We start from the raw sequence: 23,063 nt of genomic DNA, 5'->3' as shown, positions 1-23,063 counted from the left end.
TAATTTACCTCGTTTTAGAAATTGTTCATACGTAGAGCATGCTCTTGCATATCGAATCAACTGAGATATATATACTCCGTATGCAGGTGATGAAGGTATATTGCTGCATAAGTAAGGGAAGTTGACGATAGAAAAGTTATTTATTATTTATTATTATTAAACATTTATAAAGCGCCATATATATTAAACTCTAAGGCGCTGTACAAGCAATATATGTAAAACAAATAGAACTTAAAAATTTACAGCAGTCACATTCGAAAATTATAAGTTAAATATATAAAAATTTTTAAAGTGTCCAATATACGTAAAAGTACTAAAAAGATTATAAAAATTTAAAATGTGTCCAAAATATAATAAAAGTCTTAGATACACAATTTATAAATCATAGGCCTTTTTAAAAAGAAAGGTTTTAAGCTTTTTCTTAAAAATTCCAAGTGAGTCACACTTTCTTAAATACACAGGCAAAGAGTTCCATAAAGTGGAGGCCGCTTTGTCAAATCGTCTATTCCCATATGTCACAGTTCTTGTTGACGGAACCACTTAAAGATTAGCTGATTCTGAGCGTAGGGTACGTGAAGGTATATACGGTTCGATTAGTTCGCTAATATAAGTTGGAGCTTGTTCGTGGAGTGCTTTAAATGCATACACAAGAGTCTTGAATTGGCAACGAAACTCTACCGGCAGCCAGTGTAGGTTGATCAGTACAGGAGTTATGTGATCATATTTTGACTTCGATAGTGTTTTTATGCGCGCAGCCGTATTTTGAACGCGTTGAAGCTTGTCTGTAAGTTTTTTGTTGATTCCTACAAGTAAAGCATTTCCGTAATCCAGAAGGGATGTAACTAAAGCATTAACGAGCGTTCTGCATGCATCTTCAGTGATGTAGTTCCTAATACGTCCGATGTTTCGCAGATGAAAATAACATGATTTAGATAATGCATTGCAGTGTTTTTTCATTGTTAATGACGTTTCAAAATATGTTCCAAGATTTTTAACAAAAGGGGTATTGTGGATGATATTTTTTCCAAATGAAAGACTGAAAGCTTCGATTTCAACTGATCTGGTCATAGGTGCAAAAATCATGAGTTCCGTTTTCTCCTGGTTTAGTTTAAGCAAGTTTGCACTCATCCAGTTTTGTATGTCATTTAAGCATGCAGTTAGCCGGACGGAGATGTTATCCCAATTATCCCGGGGTTCAATCATGATGTAAATCTGTGTGTCGTCTGCATAGCAATGGTAGTTCATGTTGTTTCTGTAGCAAATTTCCCCAATTGGTTTTGCGAACAAGCAGTAGATCCTGGGGCCAAGTACAGAACCCTGGGCGACGCCAATCTTGAGTGATTTTGGTCCCGATAATGTTGATCCAATCGATACCCTTTGTGATCTATCGCTTAGGTATGACTGTAGCCACTGAAGGGCTGAACCACCTATCCCGTAGGAGTATTCTAGGCGACGGAAAAGTATATCGTGGTCAATGACATCGAACGCCGTGGACAAATCAAGCATCAGTAGCACAGCACAGCATCCTTTGTCAAGAGATGCCGCAATATCGTGATGAACTCTAAGGAGAGCAGTCTCTGTGGAATGAACCGCACGATATGCTGACTGAAGATTGTCGTGTAAAGTGTTGGAAGTAAGATGACCTTCGATTCTTTTTGCGACGACTTTTTCAATGATTTTTGAAACGTGTGATAGGTTTGAAACAGGCCTATAGTTCTTCAGACACTCTTTATCCAGAGTTGGTTTCTTTAGAAGCGGCTTAACTATCGCCTGTTTAAAATCCTCTGGAAAAACGCCTTCTGTTAGTGATTTGTTAACAAGACACGTGATAATTGGTAGAACATTTTCAATGCACGTTTTCAAGATATTCGTAGGCATTGGATCCAATTCGCAGAACTTAGGGGCAGTTTTCAATTTTTTAAGACTTCATCGGAAGAGGTTCTAGTAAATTCCCGAAGCGGGCTTCCCACGAAACTTTTATCTGCCCATAGCGCATCTTGTATTCCGTAATGTTCATTGTTATGTTGTACAAGAGCCGTTCGAATTCCTAGAATTTTTGATTCGAAAAAATCGGCAAATTTATCTGACAGATTTGATTCATTGTCACAAGTTGGTAAAACAATTTCTGATTTTTTCCCAGTTAATTGGTTTGCAATGCTGAATAGCTGTTTTGAATCCTTTCCGGACTCTATTATTTTCGAAGAAATATAGTCCCTCTTGCTTTGAGTAAGAAAAGCGCTGTATTGTAAACATTTATCCTTGAATATCTCCTTATGTACCGCCAAACAAGAAAGTCTCCACGTCCTTTCCGCTTTGCGTTTTTCACGTTTTGCCAGTAGCAATTCGTTTGAATACCATTCAGTATTCGGGCTCAAAACAATATTTTGGTTGCGAAGGGGGGCGTTTTTCTCAACAGCATTTCGAACACAATCGTTGTAAATATTCACCAGATCGTTTAGCGGTTATGTATGTAATACATTCTCAGATGGAAAATTAAGGTCACTTTTGAAATTGTCTATGTTCATTTTCTTATAGTTCCTTGATGACACGGTTTTCCGTTCTCTGGGTGGTTTTGAGATACATAATACCGTATTGATTCCTTTATGATCACTGTAAGATATTCCTCTGGAATCACATATAAAACTCTCATCGACTGTCGGGGGATGTTTCAATATTTTTGTACATTCTCTCGTCATAACAACATCTAGTAGATGACCACGAACATGTGTTGATGTTTTCACATGTTGAACGAGACCATACTCTGATAACGTATTTATGAACTTCTGCGTTGACATATCATTCATATTTTCTAAATGAAAATTCAGATCTCCTCTAATTAGTAGTTCTTCTGTATCGATCACATGATAACTGAGATATTCCAACCATTCGGTGTAAAACGAACACGTTGTTAGCTTATTAACTTTTGATGGAGGCGGTCTATATACTACATAGATCCGCAGTTTAGAGTCATTGGTGGACATTATGCAGTCGAGATGTTCAAACTGAGTAAAGGTGTTGTTCATACTGATTTTTTCATCTTTATATTCTTCCGAAATGTGATCGCAACTCCACCACCCTTCCGATTCGTGCGGGGGTTATGTATCACATCGTAGCCAATAGGTACAAGATCTTGCAGTACCGTATTGTCAACATCAGTCCTAAGCCACGTCTCTGTGAGTACAATGACATCAATATTCTCAGATATAATATGGTCACATATAAATTGCTTTGTTTTTCACTGATCTACAGTTTAAAGTGTACAAATTAATTGATGGTATACTTTTATTTGGAATTCTATGTGTAGTTCGAATAGAAACAAGGTTCGCTAAGTTAACACTATGTCGTTCATTCAATCTCCGTCTTTGTGAAGTGATCTGTGTTGGAATGGAATATTCATTACTCGCGCTAATACTCGATATATTTGTATTAGCCGAAATTTGTATCAGATCACGTTTATCATATAGTTTGTTTGTTAGATTACCATTGGTGTCTTTTTCAGAATGTATATGAGTGGCATATAAATACACTGAAGAATTTTTTTTAGATGTTTTGTTTAATTGTTTACTAAGTAATTAGATAAGATACTGTATATCTTTTTACAAACAAAATAAATAATGAATTATCTTCGGATCAAAAGCAAGTCGCTGGCACAACGCTGTCCACTAGCAGTGAGGCTGAGAAGTCCACTTCCAACAGCCTATCTGGAGCACGTGGAGAAATCGGCACAGCCACACTCCCTCAGTTATTACAACTTCCTCTGCTATTTTCGTAAGCAAGTCAACTTCCTCTGCTATTTTAACATCCACACAAATCGGTTTCCTGACCAACTCCCGTTTTATCAACTGCAACATTGCATTCAATATGGCGGCGGAGAAGTGACTTAGAGCCTATAAACGTGTTTGTGCTTCTGACAACCTAAACCTAAATCTAGGTCACATATATTATTTAAGTTAACAAGATTTCTTTGATCATATTCCAAAATTCTTTTGTTGTTTATTTCATAAACATGATATTTGACTACAGTTACTAAACAATCATTAAATTTGTTTCGTGTTTTATGGGACTATTTTTTAAAGTAAAATTTGACGTCATGCAAATTATTCCATGTTTCCCACTATTGTTGATGCCCTGGCATTGTCTCCTAACTAGACAGTGATTCCTTAAAGGCAGAGATTTTTTTACCGGGTGGTAAATTCCAGGTGAGGGAGGGGCTTATTCTGTACAGGTGTGAATGCCTTGGGGGCTAGCAGTCTACCTGTGGTCATCTGTATCCTAATCCCTATACACAGGAAGTGATTTAATACACAGTGAAATACCCAGATGTCAAACTTTACCTGTGTTGAGGATTTTGAGAAAATTTTTGAATTAGTAGTAAAAAGGTTTTTCAATTATTTATTTATTTTTGACTGTTTGAATACACCTCTACCCATGAAATTATTATGATCACATACTATAAATTCAAATAATAAAACAAAGATTATTTAAGATGTTAGTGTATGTGTTAATTTTAAAAAAAACAACTCCTGTGCAGCCAAATTAGACTTTAATAATTCATTCATCCCCAGAATCCCATCTATTAATTAAATGAAAAAGGAGCCATGTTAACTACATTTCACTAAAAAAATTTCTAGGATTTTCAAACCTTAATAAGGCTTTGTCACCATGAAACATGCTAAAAAAAAAAGATTGCTTGTAAATTCTTATCTGAATAAAAAAGGAAAATATAACTGACCCATGATTAGAAACATTATTTTTAAATTCAATTACATCACACAATGCTGCTCTGAACTTTATCAATAACATTTCCAATCTAGGTTTACTGTTTAGCATATTAAAATTAATATTCAAATTTCATTTGAAAAAAGGTTTTATGTATCAATGGATTTAAAAAAAATGCTCATTAAATTATAATCCTTTTAAATACTAAAGATATATTTAATTCATATATTATCAATCTAAAAATTACATTATATAGCAATACAGTTTCTGTATACCATGTTTAGAAAACATCAAAGGATCAAAAGTTAATTAGAAGGTCACTACGAGTCCCAAACAAGGTGTACAGGGTATACACAGGAACCAGTAAGTAAATGTCAATAAAGTTCCAGCATCCAATGATGGACCTTCACAGACTTGATTGACAGGGCTACCCAGACCAGGTATTTTCGAAGGCGGTGCTTAAAATCTCTGCCTTTAAGTAAATCTCAAAATTTTAATCTTTGAAAATATAGTAAGATGTATGTGTTCCTTAGTTATACAGATACAGTCTTTGAATGAGGTCGATCAATAAATATATTGATTTCACCAAAACAAAACTTTAATCGACTGAGCAGGAAGGGAAATTAATATATCTGGATTGACCGAATTATGGACAATACTTGTTGTTTTGAATATGAATGAGATTAAAGTCTTTGTCATAATATTAATGATTGTGAGATTCTGAGACTTGCAATATTAATGCAAATATAACTATGCCCAATTCTGGGCTAAATGACAAAAATGTGCCCATATTCTGGGACTGAAAATACATCCAATTCTGGATTGCAATTTGCCATTGAGCAGTCAATTAATCTGGGACGCAGAAACAAATGAAATTCGATCCGCCTATGATAAGATTGCGAGATTTCACAAGATTTCCCAATGCGGAACAATTGCGGCGTCCATGCACGAATCAACGTTTGGGGAAATTTTGACAAAACAACAGTCATTATTAGACACTTTAGTGTCAGAAGTAAAGCAACTGAAATCCCAGACTCCAAATATCCCAAAACGGACAGAGTCAGAAAAAATATATGATGACAGACCGGAGTTCGACGAAGAAAGTGTTGAGGAAATTCGGAAGACGATGTCCTATCTCAGTCACAGGAACAGCCTGATATTTATGCAGAATTGGATGGTCTACTCAATGCCGATGCAGCAGATTCAGACGAAGATGACGATCTTATTAAACAGATTGAACAGTTTTATGAACAAGACGAAAAATGTTCTGGCAAAGTGAACGAAAGATTGGCTAAAGTAGTCAATGATGGTATTTGTGTTCGTATCAACGAAGATAAGAAGAAAGAACTGTTAGCCAAACATTTAAAGCCAGAAAACTGTCAAAGATTACAATTACCAAGAGTAGATAAAGAAATATGGACATCTCTTGGACAAAAAACTCGTGACAATGACCTCAAACTACAAAACTCACAAACACTAGTGTGCAAGGCCTTCTACCCATTAGTACATTTAATGGATCTATTAATCTCAAAGTCTACGAACAAAACAGAGACTAAAACCATGGATGCTAGGAATGCTTTGGCATTAGCAAACGACACCTTCAAAATAATGCAAATGGCATTTGCCGATTTGTCCCAATGTCGACGAGATTTCTTGAAACCAGAACTAACCAAAGAATTCAAAACGCTATGAGCTATCGACAGCCCTGTTACAGCAAATTATTTGGGGATGATCTTGATAAACAGATTAAAGAGATATCAGATGCGCGTAGAGTCAGCAGGAAAATCACACAATCTGGTGTGACAGATAGAAACAACAGAAAATACAAACCATATGACAAAAATAAATCTTCATATACAAAGTTTGGCCACAGACAGTTTGGACAGAGAAACACGAAGACAATTAACTTTTTTAGAGAGGCGCCAACAACCAAAGATGTTCAAGAATTACAACCAAACACAGAAGAAGTAGATTGTCATGTAAGTGCCATACAATATTTGAATGGTACTTACTCTGTATTAAATACACCATAAAATTTTCAAGGGGGAAAAATTCAACAATTTATAGAGAATTGGGAAAAAATAACGTCAGATCCCTGGATTCTTCAGCAAGTGCAAGGCTATAAATTAGAATTTTCTGGTGTACCACAACAGGCTAAGATGCCAAGAAATATCCCCTTTTCAAAGGAGGAAAAATTACATGTTCAACAGGAAATTGACATATTCTTAAGAATGGGAATTATAGAAAAAGCTAATGAATTTCAACGTGGATACATTTCTAATATTTTCACTAGATCAAAAAAGGATGGGGGTATAGAATTATCCTCAATTTAAAACCACTGAACAATGACATTGAACATATTCATTTCAAAATAAGGATACGCTTAAGTCGGCCATTAATTTGATGAAAAAAGATTGTTACTTCGCATCAGTTGACTTAAAAGATGCCTATTATTCTGTTGCAGTTCATCCTTCAGATAGACAATATTTACAATTTTATTGGGAAGAAGAACGTTTTCAATTAACGTCATTGCCAATGGGGTTAAGTTCAGCCACTATAGTATTTACTAAAATTATGAAACTTGTGTTTTCACTATCTATGAAAATTAGGACATTCTATTGTTGCTTACATTGATGATTGTTTACTTCAAGGGGATACATTTGATTCTAGTACAAGTAATGTGAATCAAACAGTGAAAAATCTTGGTAATTTAGGATTAACAATTCATCCTACAAAGTCAGATTTTCAACCAACAAAACAAATAGTGTTCTTGGGATTTATTCTTGACTCTGAGAAAATGATTGTGAGTTTAACATATGCCAAAGCAAACGATGTGATACAATGTTGTTCACAGCTTTTGAAAAAACACGAAGTTTGAATTCGTGAGTTTGCAAAGGTGATAGGAAAATTAGTAGCTTGTGAGCCAGCAGTTCAACATGCACCACTGTTTACAAAGTCTTTAGAACATGAAAAAGAAAACAATTTACAAATGGTCAAAGGAGTTTTTGATGCAAAAATGATAATATCTAATACAAGCAAACAACAACTCAACTGGTGGATTGATAATATGCAAAACAGCTTTAAACCAATATGCAGAGAACCCCCTATATTGACTCTGGAAACCGATAGTTCAAAAGTAGGTTGGGGGGCCATGTGAAAGGTGATGAGCCTAAGAAGACAGGTGGTCATTGGTCTTATATCGAAAAACAAAAACGCTGGAATTGCAAGCAGCATTCCTTACTTTACAATGTTTTTGTTCAATATTACCTGACTGTAACATTCAATTGTTCTTGGACAATACAGTAGCTGTGGCTTATTTGTCTAACATGGAAGGAAAATCAGCTTTACTTCATAACTTGACTAGGATAGTGTGGCTTTGATGTTTTGACAGAAATATATGGCTCACAGTGTAGCATGTTCGCGGAGCTAAAAATGTTGTGGCAGATGTATTATCTAGAAAATTATCCATGGATACTGAATGGAGTCTCAATGCTCATCTTTCTCAAGAAATATGTACCATGTTTGGCAAACCAAAACTTGATTTGTTTGCAACTAGACTTAATAACAAATTACCAAAATACATGTATGTGTCTTTTCTACCAGATCCAACAGCATTTGCAAATGATGCTTTTAACATGAAATTGATTGTAATATTTTGTATTTTGTATTATTCCTTTCCACCTTTCAGCTGTATTGGCAGACTGTTGCAGAAGATAAAAATAGACAGAGCAGAGATGATTTTAATCGCACCTTTGTGGAACATACAACATTGGTTCACAAAAATGATGAAACTTCTCGTATCCGATCCAGTCATTCTTCCTCCGACCCAAAAAATATTATCATTTCCAATGGAGCCAGAGAGAACTCATCCGTTAAAGAAACTGAGACTTTGTGCATGCAAACTATCCGGCAAGTTCTCAGACAACGTGGAATACCGTGGGAATCTTCCGAAATCATCCTTTCATCTTGGAGATCTTCAACCAAGCAACAATATTGGGTGTATTTCAAAAAATGGATGTGTTTTTGTGAACGAAGGAAGATTGATTACTTTTGCCCATCTGTAAATAACATTCTATTATTTCTTACAGAACTGTTTAAACAGGGGCTAGGATACAGTAGCATCAATACTGCTAAGTCATGTTTAGCTGTGTTTCTTCAGTTAGTAAATGAAGAGTCTAATTTAGTTGTAAATAGTAGAATAGGGAAAAGATTTATGAAAGGCATTTTTTCATATTAAGCCTTCATTACCATGTCATAATATTAATACAAATTAAGAGGGTTGGGTGGCTGTAGCCATTTTTTTTTTTAAAAAAATGATCTCTTTTAGAAGAAGAGCTCAATATAGATATACAAAAATGATCAGATTTTAAAATTAAAATGAATTAAACTTTTCTTTGGCAAATGAAATTTGACAGCTTAAAATATCAAAAGCAAAATCCAATGACGTGTTTTTTAAAGGAATATCTTTTTAATTTTTGCTTTCATAACGATTATCAAATCGATTGGGTAAGTGATAATTTGCATAAATCGCCGCAGGGTGATATTTTATGTATAAACGCCTTCGGCTTTTTTAATGCAAATTATCACGAAAGCATCTCGATTGATCACATCATGAAATTAAAAATTAGACAGTTATTCCTTAAATAAATAATTCATTGAATTTTCACAATTGTTATTTAGTTAGAATGTATCAATATCTTAAAATATAATAAACCAATTAGATATAGTGAATCACAAAACAAAAGTAAAATAGTATTTTATTGTCTTCATCACTTCACTAAAGTCTATGAGGCTTGTTTGTACAAAAATTATAATTAATATACAAATATAATGAAAAAAATAGTTAAAATATGCATTTACATGCATTTTCGAGGAAAAAAATTACATAATCAATGAAATATGATCAATTTGCAATACAAACAAGTCTTTGTTTTTATAATTCCTTAATTACATGTATTAGAAACTTACCCTAACGAGAAATTAATATGATAAAAGTCCAGAAAAAAATTTATACACTCAGAATAGTCCAAAATATACAAATATAGTTCTTGCAGATACTTCTGACTACAATCATAAAATAAAATTTCTTAAAACAAGTAAACGTATGCTTATATTTTGCCAGTTGGATTATATCTTTAAATATATTACGTCCGTATCAAAAGAATCTCCAAAAAAAAAAACGATCATCAATTGCATGTCCGTTTTACTTGCATTCTTGGAATTGGCCTTGTGGAGGAACACAGTATTTATCCCTTACAGAACGGGACATTCCTTTGCAATCCAAAACCTTCGGATCTACCGAGTCTTTCCATACAGAGCACATTACAAATGATTGCCAATTTACGTCACAAATCAAGGAACTGGAGCACAAAAAGGACCTCGCATTCTTCACGATTGCTGGCGTTATACTAGCAATTGAAAAGATCTTAAGCACTGTAAAAAGCCCTGAGGATATTTTGACCATTTCAAGTTCAACTGGGTTTGGATTTTGTCGAATAGTTTGTAGATTGTATCCCCAGTAGCAATTTGACGTAGGAATTATATGTTCTGCGATAAATCGCAGAACTAAATATTTACTTCGAAATATATTGCCTTTCACTTGTCTGAATATAAGACACAGATTAGTTATATTTTTGACACCAGATTCAATAACCTGTATGGTTTCCTTTATTTCAGGACTAGGACAAATGGGCGAATTTAAATAATTGTATTGTCTTCTTTTTCCCGATCTTAAAAGTTTTAGATCATGTCCCCAGTAACAATCAGTTTTTGGTAAAATATCTTTTGCTATGTATCTTAAGAGTTCAAATAAATTCGAAAAAAGGGGTGTAGGAATTGACGTATAACTTCCATACACTTTCAGTTCTTCAAATATCTTAGACGGTTGCTTTTTTCTAATTCTAACACTATTGGCAATTTCTTTTAGAAACTGTGTTATTATCTGTACCTCTTTTATTTTCTCTTTAAGTTGCTCAACATTGTCAGCTAGATATTTTGCAAGTGGTTTCACGTAATTTAATAACGTACCTAAGACGTACCTATTTGTTTTAGAATAAATACGTTTATCTGCGCAATTCCCCCATCTACCGTAAAAAGAAACTATTTTATTATATAAATTCGAAAACAATCTGTGATATTTTCTTCCAGTATATGAAAATTTTCGAAGATAGTTGATAACTTTATCACAAAATTGTTTTTGTAATTTAATCATTTGATAATGTGCCGTTTTTAGATTTCTTCGAGCCCTTAGATATTCGGATTTTGCATTTAACAATTTATATTTAATGCGTCTTTCCTCCCGCACGCTAGAGACTATATCAACTATTGCAAGCCCAATAGCAATAACACTCGCAAAAATAGCGATTCCAGCAGTTAATGCCGAGGCAGCTGAACCGATGATTGAGGGTAAGGTAGCTAGAGTGATTGCAAACTCTATGTTAAGCCCTATTATGCTAAAAGCCGCTTGTAATTTTGTTCCATTTAGCCATTCATTATAATCAGAAAGTAGATTTGCTACACCTGAAACATCCATAGTGAGAGAACCTAGACGTATTGTAAGCTCAGAAAGACTAGAATTGGATTTTATATGCAATTCTTTGATTGTGGTGACAGCCTCGTTTATATCTGAGATCAAGGCTATGTGTTTTTCGACATTTTCTTTTATCTTTCCTGGTTCCCCATATTTTGAAAAGAAAGTTTTCTTCAACGTATCCACTTCTGGTTTTAAAGTATTCTTAATTTCATCCCTGTAAACAAGAATAAGAAATTACCACATTTGGTATCAATTTCACACAAAATTTTGCAATCACAATTTTTTTTTATTATATTTCATATTCAAACTTTCTATATATTCACGAAATTAGTTTAATTCATTATAAAAAGTTGAACTGTTATCATATCAAAAATATTTACAAACAGTAATGCATAAAAGATATTTAATATTTTGAAAAAAGCAAGATAATAAAAACTAAAAATCTAGTGCCATGGTTATGCCAAGATTTAAACTGTATTTATTATAACTTTGCAGCCTTGACATGATTTCAATGTTAAAATGACCGATCAAAGATATTAGAACTCTGACTGACAGAAAACTATATTGAAAGAATAAAAAAATACCTTAATCTACACACGCTTGGGTAATATAAGCATCCTCTTTTTGCCTGTATAACCTTTAACGTTGTAGATGTCGCCACTGCTGCGACGGAAACCACTGCTGATATGATTGCTATAAGTGAGCTGTAAAGAAAATCACAAAAATGCTTATCGAATGAAAATAAGACTTCACAGATCCGCGCCCGTACACTCTGGGTCAGAAGTCTATAACCTTAGTCGGGTTTTATCAGATCTTCTTTGGCAGAGTGTATACGGTACGGATCTAAAAAGTCTGGTTTTAAATAGATTGACAGATGTCGCAGATTAGAAATGTCCTTTTGACCTCGCTGGTTTATATACATTTTGGTACAAATTAAATTTTTTGTTTCTTATATTTCAAAGGCTGCATCAATGATCATTATTTCAAGCCTCCTGGATTGTCTTGGCTGACACCAATTTAAATCTTATTCGATTTCTCAGACTCCAATATTTCTTCACTGCTTATTAAACTTACAATGAATGACCAGTGTTCTCAAACTAATTATTATACATTTTACTAACATCTTCCAATATGACCATTATTCATCAATGACAGGTTAGACTGAATAAAATATGATTTTATTATACAAGCTTTAACAATTTTATTCGAGGCACTTAATACTTCAGTAATAAATACATTTTTAGCTCACCTGAGCCGAAGGCATAAGTGAGCTTTTCTGATCAAAATTTGTCCGTCGTCTGTCGTCGTTGTTGTTGTCGTTGTCGTCGTCGTTAACTTTTCACATTTTCATCTTCTCCTCAAGAACCACTGGGCCAATTTCAACCAAACTTGGCACAAAGTATCCTTGGGTGAAGGGGATTCAAGTTTGTTCAAATGAAGGGCCACGCCCTTTTCCAAGGGGAGATAATCATAAATTAGAGAAAAATTATTGGCATTTTTAAAAAATCTTCTTCTCAAGAACCACTGGGCCAGGAAAGATGAAACTCATGTGGAATCATCCTCAGGTAGTGTAAATTTAAGTTTGTTCAAGTCATGACCCCCGGGGGTAAGGCGGGGCCAAAATGGCCGATCAAAGTTTTACATAGGAATATATAGGAAAAATCTTTTAAAATCTTCAAGAACCACTGGGCCAGGAAAGATGAAACTCATGTGGAATCATAAGTCCACAGTAGGTAGTGTAGATTTAAGTTTGTTCAAGTCATGACCCCCGGGGGTAAGGCGGGGCCAAAATGGCCGATCAAAGTTTTACATAGGAATATATAGGAAAAATCTTTTAAAATCTTCTTCTCAAGAACCACTGGGCCAGGAAAGATGAAACTCATGTGGAATCGTCTTCAGGTAGTGTAGATTCAAATTTGTTCAAGTCATGACCCCCGGAGGTAGGGCGGGGCCAAAATGGCCGATCAAAGTTTTACATAGGAATATATAGGAAAAATCTTTAAAAATCTTCTTCTCAAGAACCACTGGGCCAGGAAAGATGAAACTCATGTGGAATCATCCTCAGGTAGTGTAGATTTAAGTTTGTTCATGTCATGACCCCCGGGGGTAGGAGGGGCCAAAATGGCCGATCAAAGTTTTACATAGGAATATATAGGAAAAATCTTTTAAAAATCTTCTTCTCAAGAACCATTGAAACAGGAAAGATGAAACTCATGTGAAATTATCCTCAGGTAGTGTAGATTCAAGTTTGTTCATGTCATGACCCCGGGGTAAGGGTGCGGAAAAATGGGCAACCACAGTTTTACATAGAAATATATAGGGAAACCTTTTTAAATCTTCTTTTCAAGTGCTTCAAAGCCAGGATTAGTAATATTTATATGAAATCATTCTCAGGTAATGTAGATTCTAGTTCGTTCAAATTATGATCCCCTTGGTGGTTAAAATTCAAGCCCCCCCCCCCCCCCCCCCCTCAGTAAACTTTCAGTTCTGATATATGTGTTTTTTCCGAGCTGATGTGCTCAGGTGAGCGCTGTGGCCCCTGGGCCTCTTGTTTAAACATTTGTCATTTTATCCAGGAAAAATTTACAAAGTTGATAATACAAGCTCATTCAAAGAGACATAAACTTTGTGTAATTGAAAATCACATGATGTATATATTATTAGTAATTTCTTAAAGGTGACATATAGGTCCATCGGGTCAGGGGTTGTATATTTGTTTGTGGTATAATTGTAAATGATTACCTATTTTGTTTAACACATGTCACTTTAATTAATAAACACCACTACTACTACTACTTCTAGTTCGAAAATGAATATACTGATAAGAAAAATGGAGTGGTAAATTTTCTCCAGCATACTTACAATATAAATCTCTTCTCGCGTTTTCTTATTTTGCCAACATCTGAATCTTAACAGCAACAAAAAATTCATTCATTTGGAAAATGAAAATACATTTTAATGCACTGATTTCTTGAAGACTTTAAAATTAGATTTTAAAAATCCGACGCAAATTACCAACTTATTACAACAAAATATTAAAGTTTACATCACAAAATCCCTCTTTATTCCTTTTATATATGTAATAATATACACACATGATTATAGTTGTGATTATATGTTAATATTAATGTATTAAATGTACCTTTCAGGCATTTTATCTGAAAATATGGATTGATTTGCAAGTCCACAGTAGATCCTGTCGTTTGGTTTACCACCATCATTCCCCCAGTATTATCTTGGGGAAATAAGACTTTTTCCTCTTGAACCAAGGACACAAAGGAACCCGTCTCATTTTTAATGCCTGCAAAAGAGGTTATGTTTAAACAAAGGCAAAAAGAGACGATGGAAACTAGGAAAAAAAGTATAAAAGCTGTCGGAAAATAAAAGAAGCTTCTGTCGTAACACTAGCACCATGTCAAGAATGGCATAAAAAAAGCAAATGTTAATTTTGTTGACATCAAACTCGAGACATTCAATTATTAAAAAAATAATACAAAACAACATAAAGAGAAAAAAAATACATATTTTTGTATTTCAAAATTTCACAGAACATCAAACATTTGACTTACATACCTATAACCCAGGCATTCAAGTCCTTTTCAAAGAATATTTTTGAATTGTCTTCTAGAGAATTGTAGTACGTGTCGTATCCTTTGCTTTCTCCATTTCTTCGATACAAAACAGACTGAGACGGGACTCTGGGTTCACTGTAGGTCAACATCAACCACTTACAATGCCCTAATTAGTGGTAAAATTGTGATAAAATTAAAATATATAAGGCAATATTTCAATAGCTAGAGCTCTATATAAAAAATGACATCACATTTATTTTCCAGTTATAAAGTTTTGATTTTTTGTTTAGATTTTTATTATAATTAAAAAATAAAAGAAAGCACAAACTATCAACAACAGACGATTTCATCAAAATCTACATCGTCTTAAGCTTTTGAGTCGATATTTCTTCAAGATTTTGGTTTCAAAAGAATATCCATATCTTTACCGCAACTTTTGATTTCTTTTGTGTAGGAAAGGAGTCCTTGACAAATTCTGTCAGAAAAGTGACAGATCGACTCGTATTGTCCCCCTTGGTCATCACAAACCATTCCAGTCTCCCCATCACAGCGTGAATGGTTTCCATGAGATCGTGAACATACACATTGAACACCATCGTATTCTTCCCATTTTTCACAACTTTTTCCTGTTGTATTGGAAAATCAAAATATTTATAGTATTAAGGTATCTATTTATTTATTGACAATCATACTGTTCTTTACAATTATGTATAAAACGTTTAAATCTTTTGAAAATTGTATCTATTTGTATTTAAGACTAATTCACGCAAATATAAATAAATTATACATGATGTTGTATTTTAGTGTTTTCTGCTGGTAATCACATTTGACTGATGACCAACCATAACCTATGATGAAAGAGCACTAAATTGTCTGACGACGCAGTGAGAATCTCGTAAGTTGTTAAAACTTGTGTTAGAACCATTTGCATTTTTATACAATATAAAATACCGTATAAGTAGACTTTTAGCGAGGATTTAATTTAGGCATTAATATTATTAGCGAGGGTGCTGAGATCGCTCAAAATTATTAGCGTATTTTTTTGGTAATAGCTTCTTTAGCTAGCATTTTAAGATCGCTAAAATTACTTCTCGCTAAAAAAATAGAAGATTTTCGGTAGAAATCGCTAAATTTGCGTCTCGCTATAATTTCCACTGATACGGTATGTTCAAATCATTTAAATTTCTACATGTTATGAAAAAGCCTCTTAATTGCTAAGGCCTTTAATACGACATTTAGATAAATCAACAATTTATATGAATTATTAATATTTTTTATTAGTCATTGATTTGACATATCCAACTTAACTAGAAATAAAAGCAACACAGAGTCTGAGCATCTGTTTCATATATGGATGCTTTGCTTAAGAAATACATTGATATTGATAGCAAATTGACAACTGTACATGTAATCTTTATTATTTCAATTTTTCTATCGCGAACTTTCCTTATTTGTGTAGCAATATATGTACCTCTTTCGCCTATAAATGGAGTTAATTATGTCCACAGTTTGATTCCATATACAAGAGTACCAACACTTTATAAACGAGGTAAGCTACCGAAAAAATATATAATATTCTGTAAAGTTTAGCATATTTTGTGGTCGATAGAATGACCTTGTTTGCAAATCCAATCCAACGTCGAATGCTCACTAAATTTTTTTTCAAACAAATTATTCGGTAATTATTTTTGTACTTTTTCTGGTTACCCGATTATGACAAGGAGCACACAGTAGGTGTGACTCGTAGGCAGGGGAAGCTTACTCCTCCATGGAAGTTGATCCCATCTTTGTTTAAGAGGGTCTTAGTAAATTGATTTTTGAGAATGACCACTGCTCGTTTTCTTCATATTTCATTTGATTAAAGTGAAAGATATGAAAATAACAAACAGTATTCAATATCAAATTCCTTAAAACAATACAAAATAGGGGCAGAGTAAACACGGAACTCCAAAACATCAGAGCTGGGATCAGGTGCAATGGAGGAGTGAACATCCCCTGCCGTGTGAAAAAACGAAAAAAGAAAAAAAGTTCTTAAATTATTTCCTTTCTCGTATTTCTTGAATTTTTAAGCAAATGAGCAGCTAATGATTAACCCTTCTTTAAAAATTTAATTGTCTTTGTTATATTTAATGTAAGTATGTCTTAAACATTACCTTCGAATTCCTCTTCTTGTTCTTCTATTTTAACGTTTCTATTCAAAGTAGTAGCTACAACTAGAATGTAAAGTAATTTTCTTAAGTGTTGACCAACATGATGTAGAATAAGAAATATCACCATTATGTAGATTATAAATAGACAAAAGCTTATGAAATTAAATTTAACCTTAGTGGGAAATTGAAAGAAGTTAATAAAGTTGTCATTGCTCTCAATGGAATTGCAAAGTTAAAAGATAATGTAAAATAAAGAAGCGTTTAATTTACGCTTTATGGAGGTTAGAAAGTTGCTTTAAAAAATTTACAGACTTTCCAATTTTTGTTACCATGACAACATCAAATTAAAAAACCAATATCTCAGTGCATTATACTTGCATGCCACATTATATTATTATAAGACTATTTCAAACTGTATTAAAAGTAGCATTTTAAAAGTATCTTAGTGTGTGCCAAGTTATATTGAAATGAGACCAAAAACTGTAGGAGGAGTAGCGTTTTAAAGGAATTTCACAGAAATTTCTATTTTTAGTAACCATGACAACACTGTTTATCGAAATCAAAAAGTGATAAATACAATTATGTACCAATGGGTAGTCTACTTGTGTGCCAGGTTATACTAAAATCAGACTAAAAATTTCTGTGAAATACTTTCAATATGCTATTCCTCCTACAGCATGTAGGAGGAATAGCATATTGAAAGTATTTCACAGAAATTTTTATTTATAGTAACCATGCACTTTTAGCAACACCGTTCATCAAAATCAGAAACCGATACACAGAATTTTGCTTCTTAGTTAAGTCAACTTGTGTGCCAAGTTATACTGAAAACGTTCAACGAAATCAAAAATCAATGCACAAGTTTATGTATCTTAGTAGAGTCTACTTGTGTGCCTAGTTTTATTGAAATCAGACCCAAACTGTAGTAGCGTTTAAAAGGAATTTCACAGAAATTTCTATATTTAGTAACCATGGCAACACCGTTCATCGAAATCAAATATCGATCTACTAGTTTATGTTTCTTAGTGTAGTCTACTTGTGTGCAAAGTAATATTGAAATCAGATCAAAACTTTTGGAGGAGTTTTGAAGGAATTTTACAGAAATTTCTATTTTTAGTAATCGTGGCTACTCCGTTAATCAAAATCAAAAATCGATGCACTAGTTAATGTATCTTAGTGTAGTCTACTTGTATGCCAAGATTTATTGAAATCAGATCAAAGCTGTTGGAGGAGTATCGTTTTAAAGGAATTTCATAGAAAGAATGAGTGGACTTAACTGGCCAGAAAAAATGCCGTAAATCTAAGTTCCATAAAATGTTAATTTTTTCCATCATATAAACCCCCGATATCTTAACTGTGTATTTATGGTACGGATGTGAATTTAAAATGCTCTTTTCGAAGTAAACTAAATAAATGTCGAAGGCATGGTGCCTGAAGATTTTTTGAATATCAATAGATAATCAGGGTCACGCCTTTTTCATCGTCTGAATACATAGTCAGCGCATGTTTGTCGGCTGTTCTTACGAAAACTGTAGTTGTATATTGAACAAAATAATGTCATATTAAAAGAAGAAGAGCGACAAACGTACGCTCACACTTAATTTAACAAAAAACATGTTCAAAATAAACTTCTCGCTTCCATTGTTACGACTTCGATTGACCTGTTAAATATTACAATTCATCACGTGATGTCCACCTGCGAGTGTACACGTGGAAACAGTTACATTCATTTGTATTCTTCAACCTGACCTAGATGTAAATCACTGTGTTTGGTGCCGTTTTCAGAATTTAGCACATTATAAATGTTTTAATTTTGCGTGTCCTCACATTTAAAAAAAAAAATCATAATGATATCGCTGTAATATGCCAAAGACGTATTCGAATTTCTAGAGAGAGAGATGGAGAGAGAGAAATGTTAACAATGACACCGATCGATAGCCCCGCCTCCTATTAATATTGATAGCGTGACCTAAAAACCACTCCGGTCACATGTCAAATTCCGGAAGACGACACTTATGTATCGTTGCTTCAATTTTGATTCATGGCAACAGGGCATTGCTTTTGTTCATATGTTCTAGCTAAAATAACCATATATACGTTGCTCTTTCTATTGGTTGTAATATATTTTGGATTCAGTTTATTTTCAACTTGTTAGAGTAGTCGCAAAAAGATCCAAAATAGGGCGTTAAGTCCACCTATTCTTTCTATTTTTCTGTGAAAATGACAACACCGTTTATCGAAATTAAAATCGATGCACTAGTTAATGTTTCATAGTGTAGTCTCTGACCAGTAGAGCGAAAGCTTATTTACACAACCCCCGCTCCCAACCAAACCCTTGGGCTTGAATCCTTTGGACGTGAAGTTTCGTACGCTTAGAGTTTCTGATAACTTGATTCAAAACCTCTTTAGTACAATATTTAAGAATTTTTACCTGCAAGATCTTGGTAAAAAAGAAAAACCGACATCGTAAGCCAAAAAGCCTTGTTATTCATCGTTTTAAACCTGAAAATGATATAAGTGAAACATCAGGGATTAGTTTAATATGTTGTTTAACTTCCCAATTTCTTTTCTTTTTAAATATATATACAAGCCATACTTAAACAGAATATAAGATTCAATATAGGAACATATTTCAGTTTCAAGAGCTAATTTGACAAGAAACAAATCGAAACTGCGATTTTTTTTGTATGTACAAGATATACAGCAAAGAGTTATGTATTTTTTTCAAATAAATAGCACGACAAAAGCTTTTGTAGGAATCTCGAAAAAATGAAAGATGAATATAAAAAAATAATCTTCTAGAAGGGACCTTTTCCTGCGAAGTTTTGTTACTTGTTAAAAATAATGAATTAATAAAACAAATAAGTCTGCGAGTTTTAAAGAGTGTAAATCACAAATACTCGACACGTATTGTTCTCGGTTTATTACTCCTGAATTATTTAAATTTCCACGTTGCACTCGAATTCAAACTGATTTCAATATTCAGGTAGTTAATGAATTTAACATTAACACCCCTCTAGTTAATTCAAAACTTACAACATGATATCAATGCTTCGAAAATCGAGAATCTTTTTTGTTTAAATTTTGTCAATCATTTACAATAAAGATACCAAATGGATAGCAATTTTAAACGGAACCAGTTCTTGGACAGACCTCTGAAAATTTAGATAACATGAATTTATTTTTACGAAATAAAAGTTTGCACCCCGACTATTTAAAATAATCATACTGATGATTATTATTCGGCAAAATTGTCAAAAAGACAGATTTTTTTTTTTTACACTTGAATATGATCTTCCAGTTTATTTAAAATATACATCCTTTTCAGAAAAATGAAAACTTTAAATGCATTTTAAAAATAAATTTTTGTATAGCAATTCATGATTAGATTGAAAACTGAAAAAATGCACATTTTAATTTACATGCAATTAAATGCAAAATCTGATTGATGCCTCGTAACAAAACTGCTAAATGATAAAAATTATCTAAACGTGGCAATGCTTAACCTTAAGACATTATTCCTGTAATAAGCAGCGCTTTAGCATTAGCGGTTGATACTTCTATTATGCGGCGCTTCCGATCATTAGTGGTTGCTGAATTGCATTTTTCTCCGAAGTCTGAAAAATCGTGACAATTCTACTTACCAATAAAGGCCTCTCTTCTATCTAAACTTACTAATAAGTAAATACCGTAGATTGTCTTATATTTTATGCAACGTGAAATACCTATTGAAACAAGTTACTTATACATCTTAAAAATAACAAAATAGATCTAATTCATGTCTTTATAAATACATGAAAGTATCTGTGATGAGCCACTTAATAACGGAAACTTTTGAACTTTCATGGAAATCCCAATCTTTTTTTAGTAATCAGGGGTAATCAGGGGTGAATAGGATGACCACAAACAACAGCCTTTTATAGTAGGATTTCCTCTCTAAGACGTCCATTGAGGGGTCATCAAAGATTTGCTGAATCAGAATTGTTTTGAGTAGTGTGCAAATAAGGTCATTTTCAGTTCACGACAAATGAATACAATTATAAGAATGACATTTGTGAAAATGAAAAATATCGCAATATAAAGCAATTTATTTAAGGGATGAAGCTTATTTAAACTTTTGTTATACGATATAACATACATGTAACTTGGGGCAGTTATAAACTGCCCCAAGTTATGTTATATCGTATAACATAAGTTGAAATAAGCTTCATTCCTTATAATTTAATTTCAGTGTAGACAACAATGAGACAACTTTTCCTCTGAAAAAGGGCTTCAAACATAGCATACTGTAAATCGTTTTAATTCCACGGTGTTAAAATTTCACGATATCTCAAAAAGTACCAATTGCGACGGTTTTAATTTCACGCTGCAAGAAATTTATTCAAAATTTTTTATAAACATTTAAACACTTTAAAAACTAATAATAAAATTCACGATGGGTTTAATTTCGCAGAAAATTTATGGATCGCGAACATAGCGAAACTAAAACCATCGTGAATATTTGCCAATCTACAGTATTTTAAAGGTAACGTCAAGCGGAGTAATACGTTATTGACGTAACTCATTGTGACGTAGGCAAGTTATGTTATACAAAATATTATATGTTCCTCTAAATGATTCAGCCAATGAAATTGCTTGATACAAGTGAAATTAAATTATTATAAAATAAAGACCTATTAACCCCCCCCCCCCCCAAAATGGTAATATACCTTTGGAGAAAAAGAAAGGTGTGGGAATAAAACAAATATACACATGTAATACGGTGTGATGTGATACTTTTGAAAAATTGAATTGAACAAATCTTATTGACAATTAAAGCCAAAAGGATAAGACACAAGTTCTACAACAACTTAGATAGTCTTCTCCTTATACAAAATTTAATAACATTGCCAAAATAAAGAACAATTATTTTCAGTAACAACTAGTAGTGTCAAAGACTGTAAGCTCTTGATACCAGAATACAATTCAATATATACAATAAATTAAGATTTTTCAGAGAATCGACCACATTCTTTTAAAAAGGTATGAATAACTTTAAAAACTTCTACATTTTGTTGATCAGAGGATGAATCAACACCCCATAACATCAAATGGACATCTTTAATGTACAAATTTTTGAATCATAATACAGGTGTATATTATTCATGAGATAATATCTTGCTGTTGCATATTTTCAACATACAAAAAACAAATAATAGGGATCCTCTATTTGTCCACATAAGCAATTCGGATTGTCTATTAAATTACAGCGAAATGGGTAAGAATTTAAAATTCAATTTTAAAAAAGTCTAAACCTTGTGTGAACTATATTCCAAAATCTCTTTTTAAATGAAAAATACTTTGGAGGTTTGACAATATTGCTTGACAAACATTTTTTAAAGCTTTTCATGGAAGTTGCCTCCCTTATGTTGAGTTAAATTGCATTCAACTTTCTAACATTTTTTGCCCCGTGGGGATCCGGGTTAGAATGGGTCTTCAGTACCCCCTTGCTTGTCGTAAAAGGCGACTAAATGGGGCGGTCCTTCAGATGAGACCGTATAAACCGAGGCCCCGTGTCACAGCAGGTGTGGCACGATAAAGATCCCTCCCTGCTCAAAGGCCGTAAGTGCCGAGCATAGGCCTTAATTTGCAGCCCTTCACCGGCAATGGTGACGTCTCCATATCAGCGAAATATTCTGGAGAGGGACGTTAAACAGTATACAATCAGTATACTCGTACAATCAATCTAACATTTTCTGGAAAAAAGGATCTATTGAAAAATTATAATCTGCATTTTGGCAAGGAATAATTGGAGGAATTTCTAGTAGAATATTTTATATATTGAGTGTACTTTAATCAAATGTAATCGGGCTTAGACATTATTTTTGAAGGTTAAATTACATAGTGTTTATTTATTAAAATCAATGCCGAAATCGGAGAAATCTGCGTCCATTTTTCTCCAATAATATACAGCGTATATATTTCGGCTTTGTAAAAAAAAAAACTATTTCGATCTCGGAGGTTATCCCGCAACATTCATGAAAAAGAAAAATCTTTTTTTTTTTTTTACATACCCAGTTATCAATTATTTCTTTCTATAGGTTTGTTCGG

General features: G+C 33.3%; 1 protein-coding gene across 1 annotated transcript; it reads right to left on the bottom strand.

Moving 5' to 3' along the window:
• Nucleotides 1-9,516: 9,516 nt before the first annotated feature.
• On the bottom strand, nt 9,517-20,677 carry LOC134280134 (uncharacterized). The gene is made up of 9 exons (XM_062762562.1): nt 20,618-20,677; nt 19,405-19,475; nt 16,977-17,036; nt 15,252-15,449; nt 14,825-14,989; nt 14,394-14,552; nt 14,114-14,159; nt 11,836-11,955; nt 9,517-11,465 (listed from the first exon to the last, which is right to left on the bottom strand). The coding sequence occupies exons 2-9, from the start codon at nt 19,463-19,465 to the stop codon at nt 9,923-9,925; spliced, it is 2,352 nt and encodes a 783-aa protein (XP_062618546.1). The 5' UTR covers nt 19,466-19,475; nt 20,618-20,677; the 3' UTR covers nt 9,517-9,922.
• Between the last annotated feature and the right edge of the window lie 2,386 nt (nt 20,678-23,063).

Source organism: Saccostrea cucullata, unplaced genomic scaffold, assembly GCF_032062105.1.
Source record: "Saccostrea cucullata isolate Sc308-1 unplaced genomic scaffold, CSIRO_AGI_Scuc_v1 ctg716, whole genome shotgun sequence".
Taxonomy (NCBI): Eukaryota; Metazoa; Mollusca; class Bivalvia; order Ostreida; family Ostreidae; genus Saccostrea; species Saccostrea cuccullata.
Note: the sequence above shows the minus strand (reverse complement) of the source record. Positions and strands in the feature narration are given on the sequence as shown.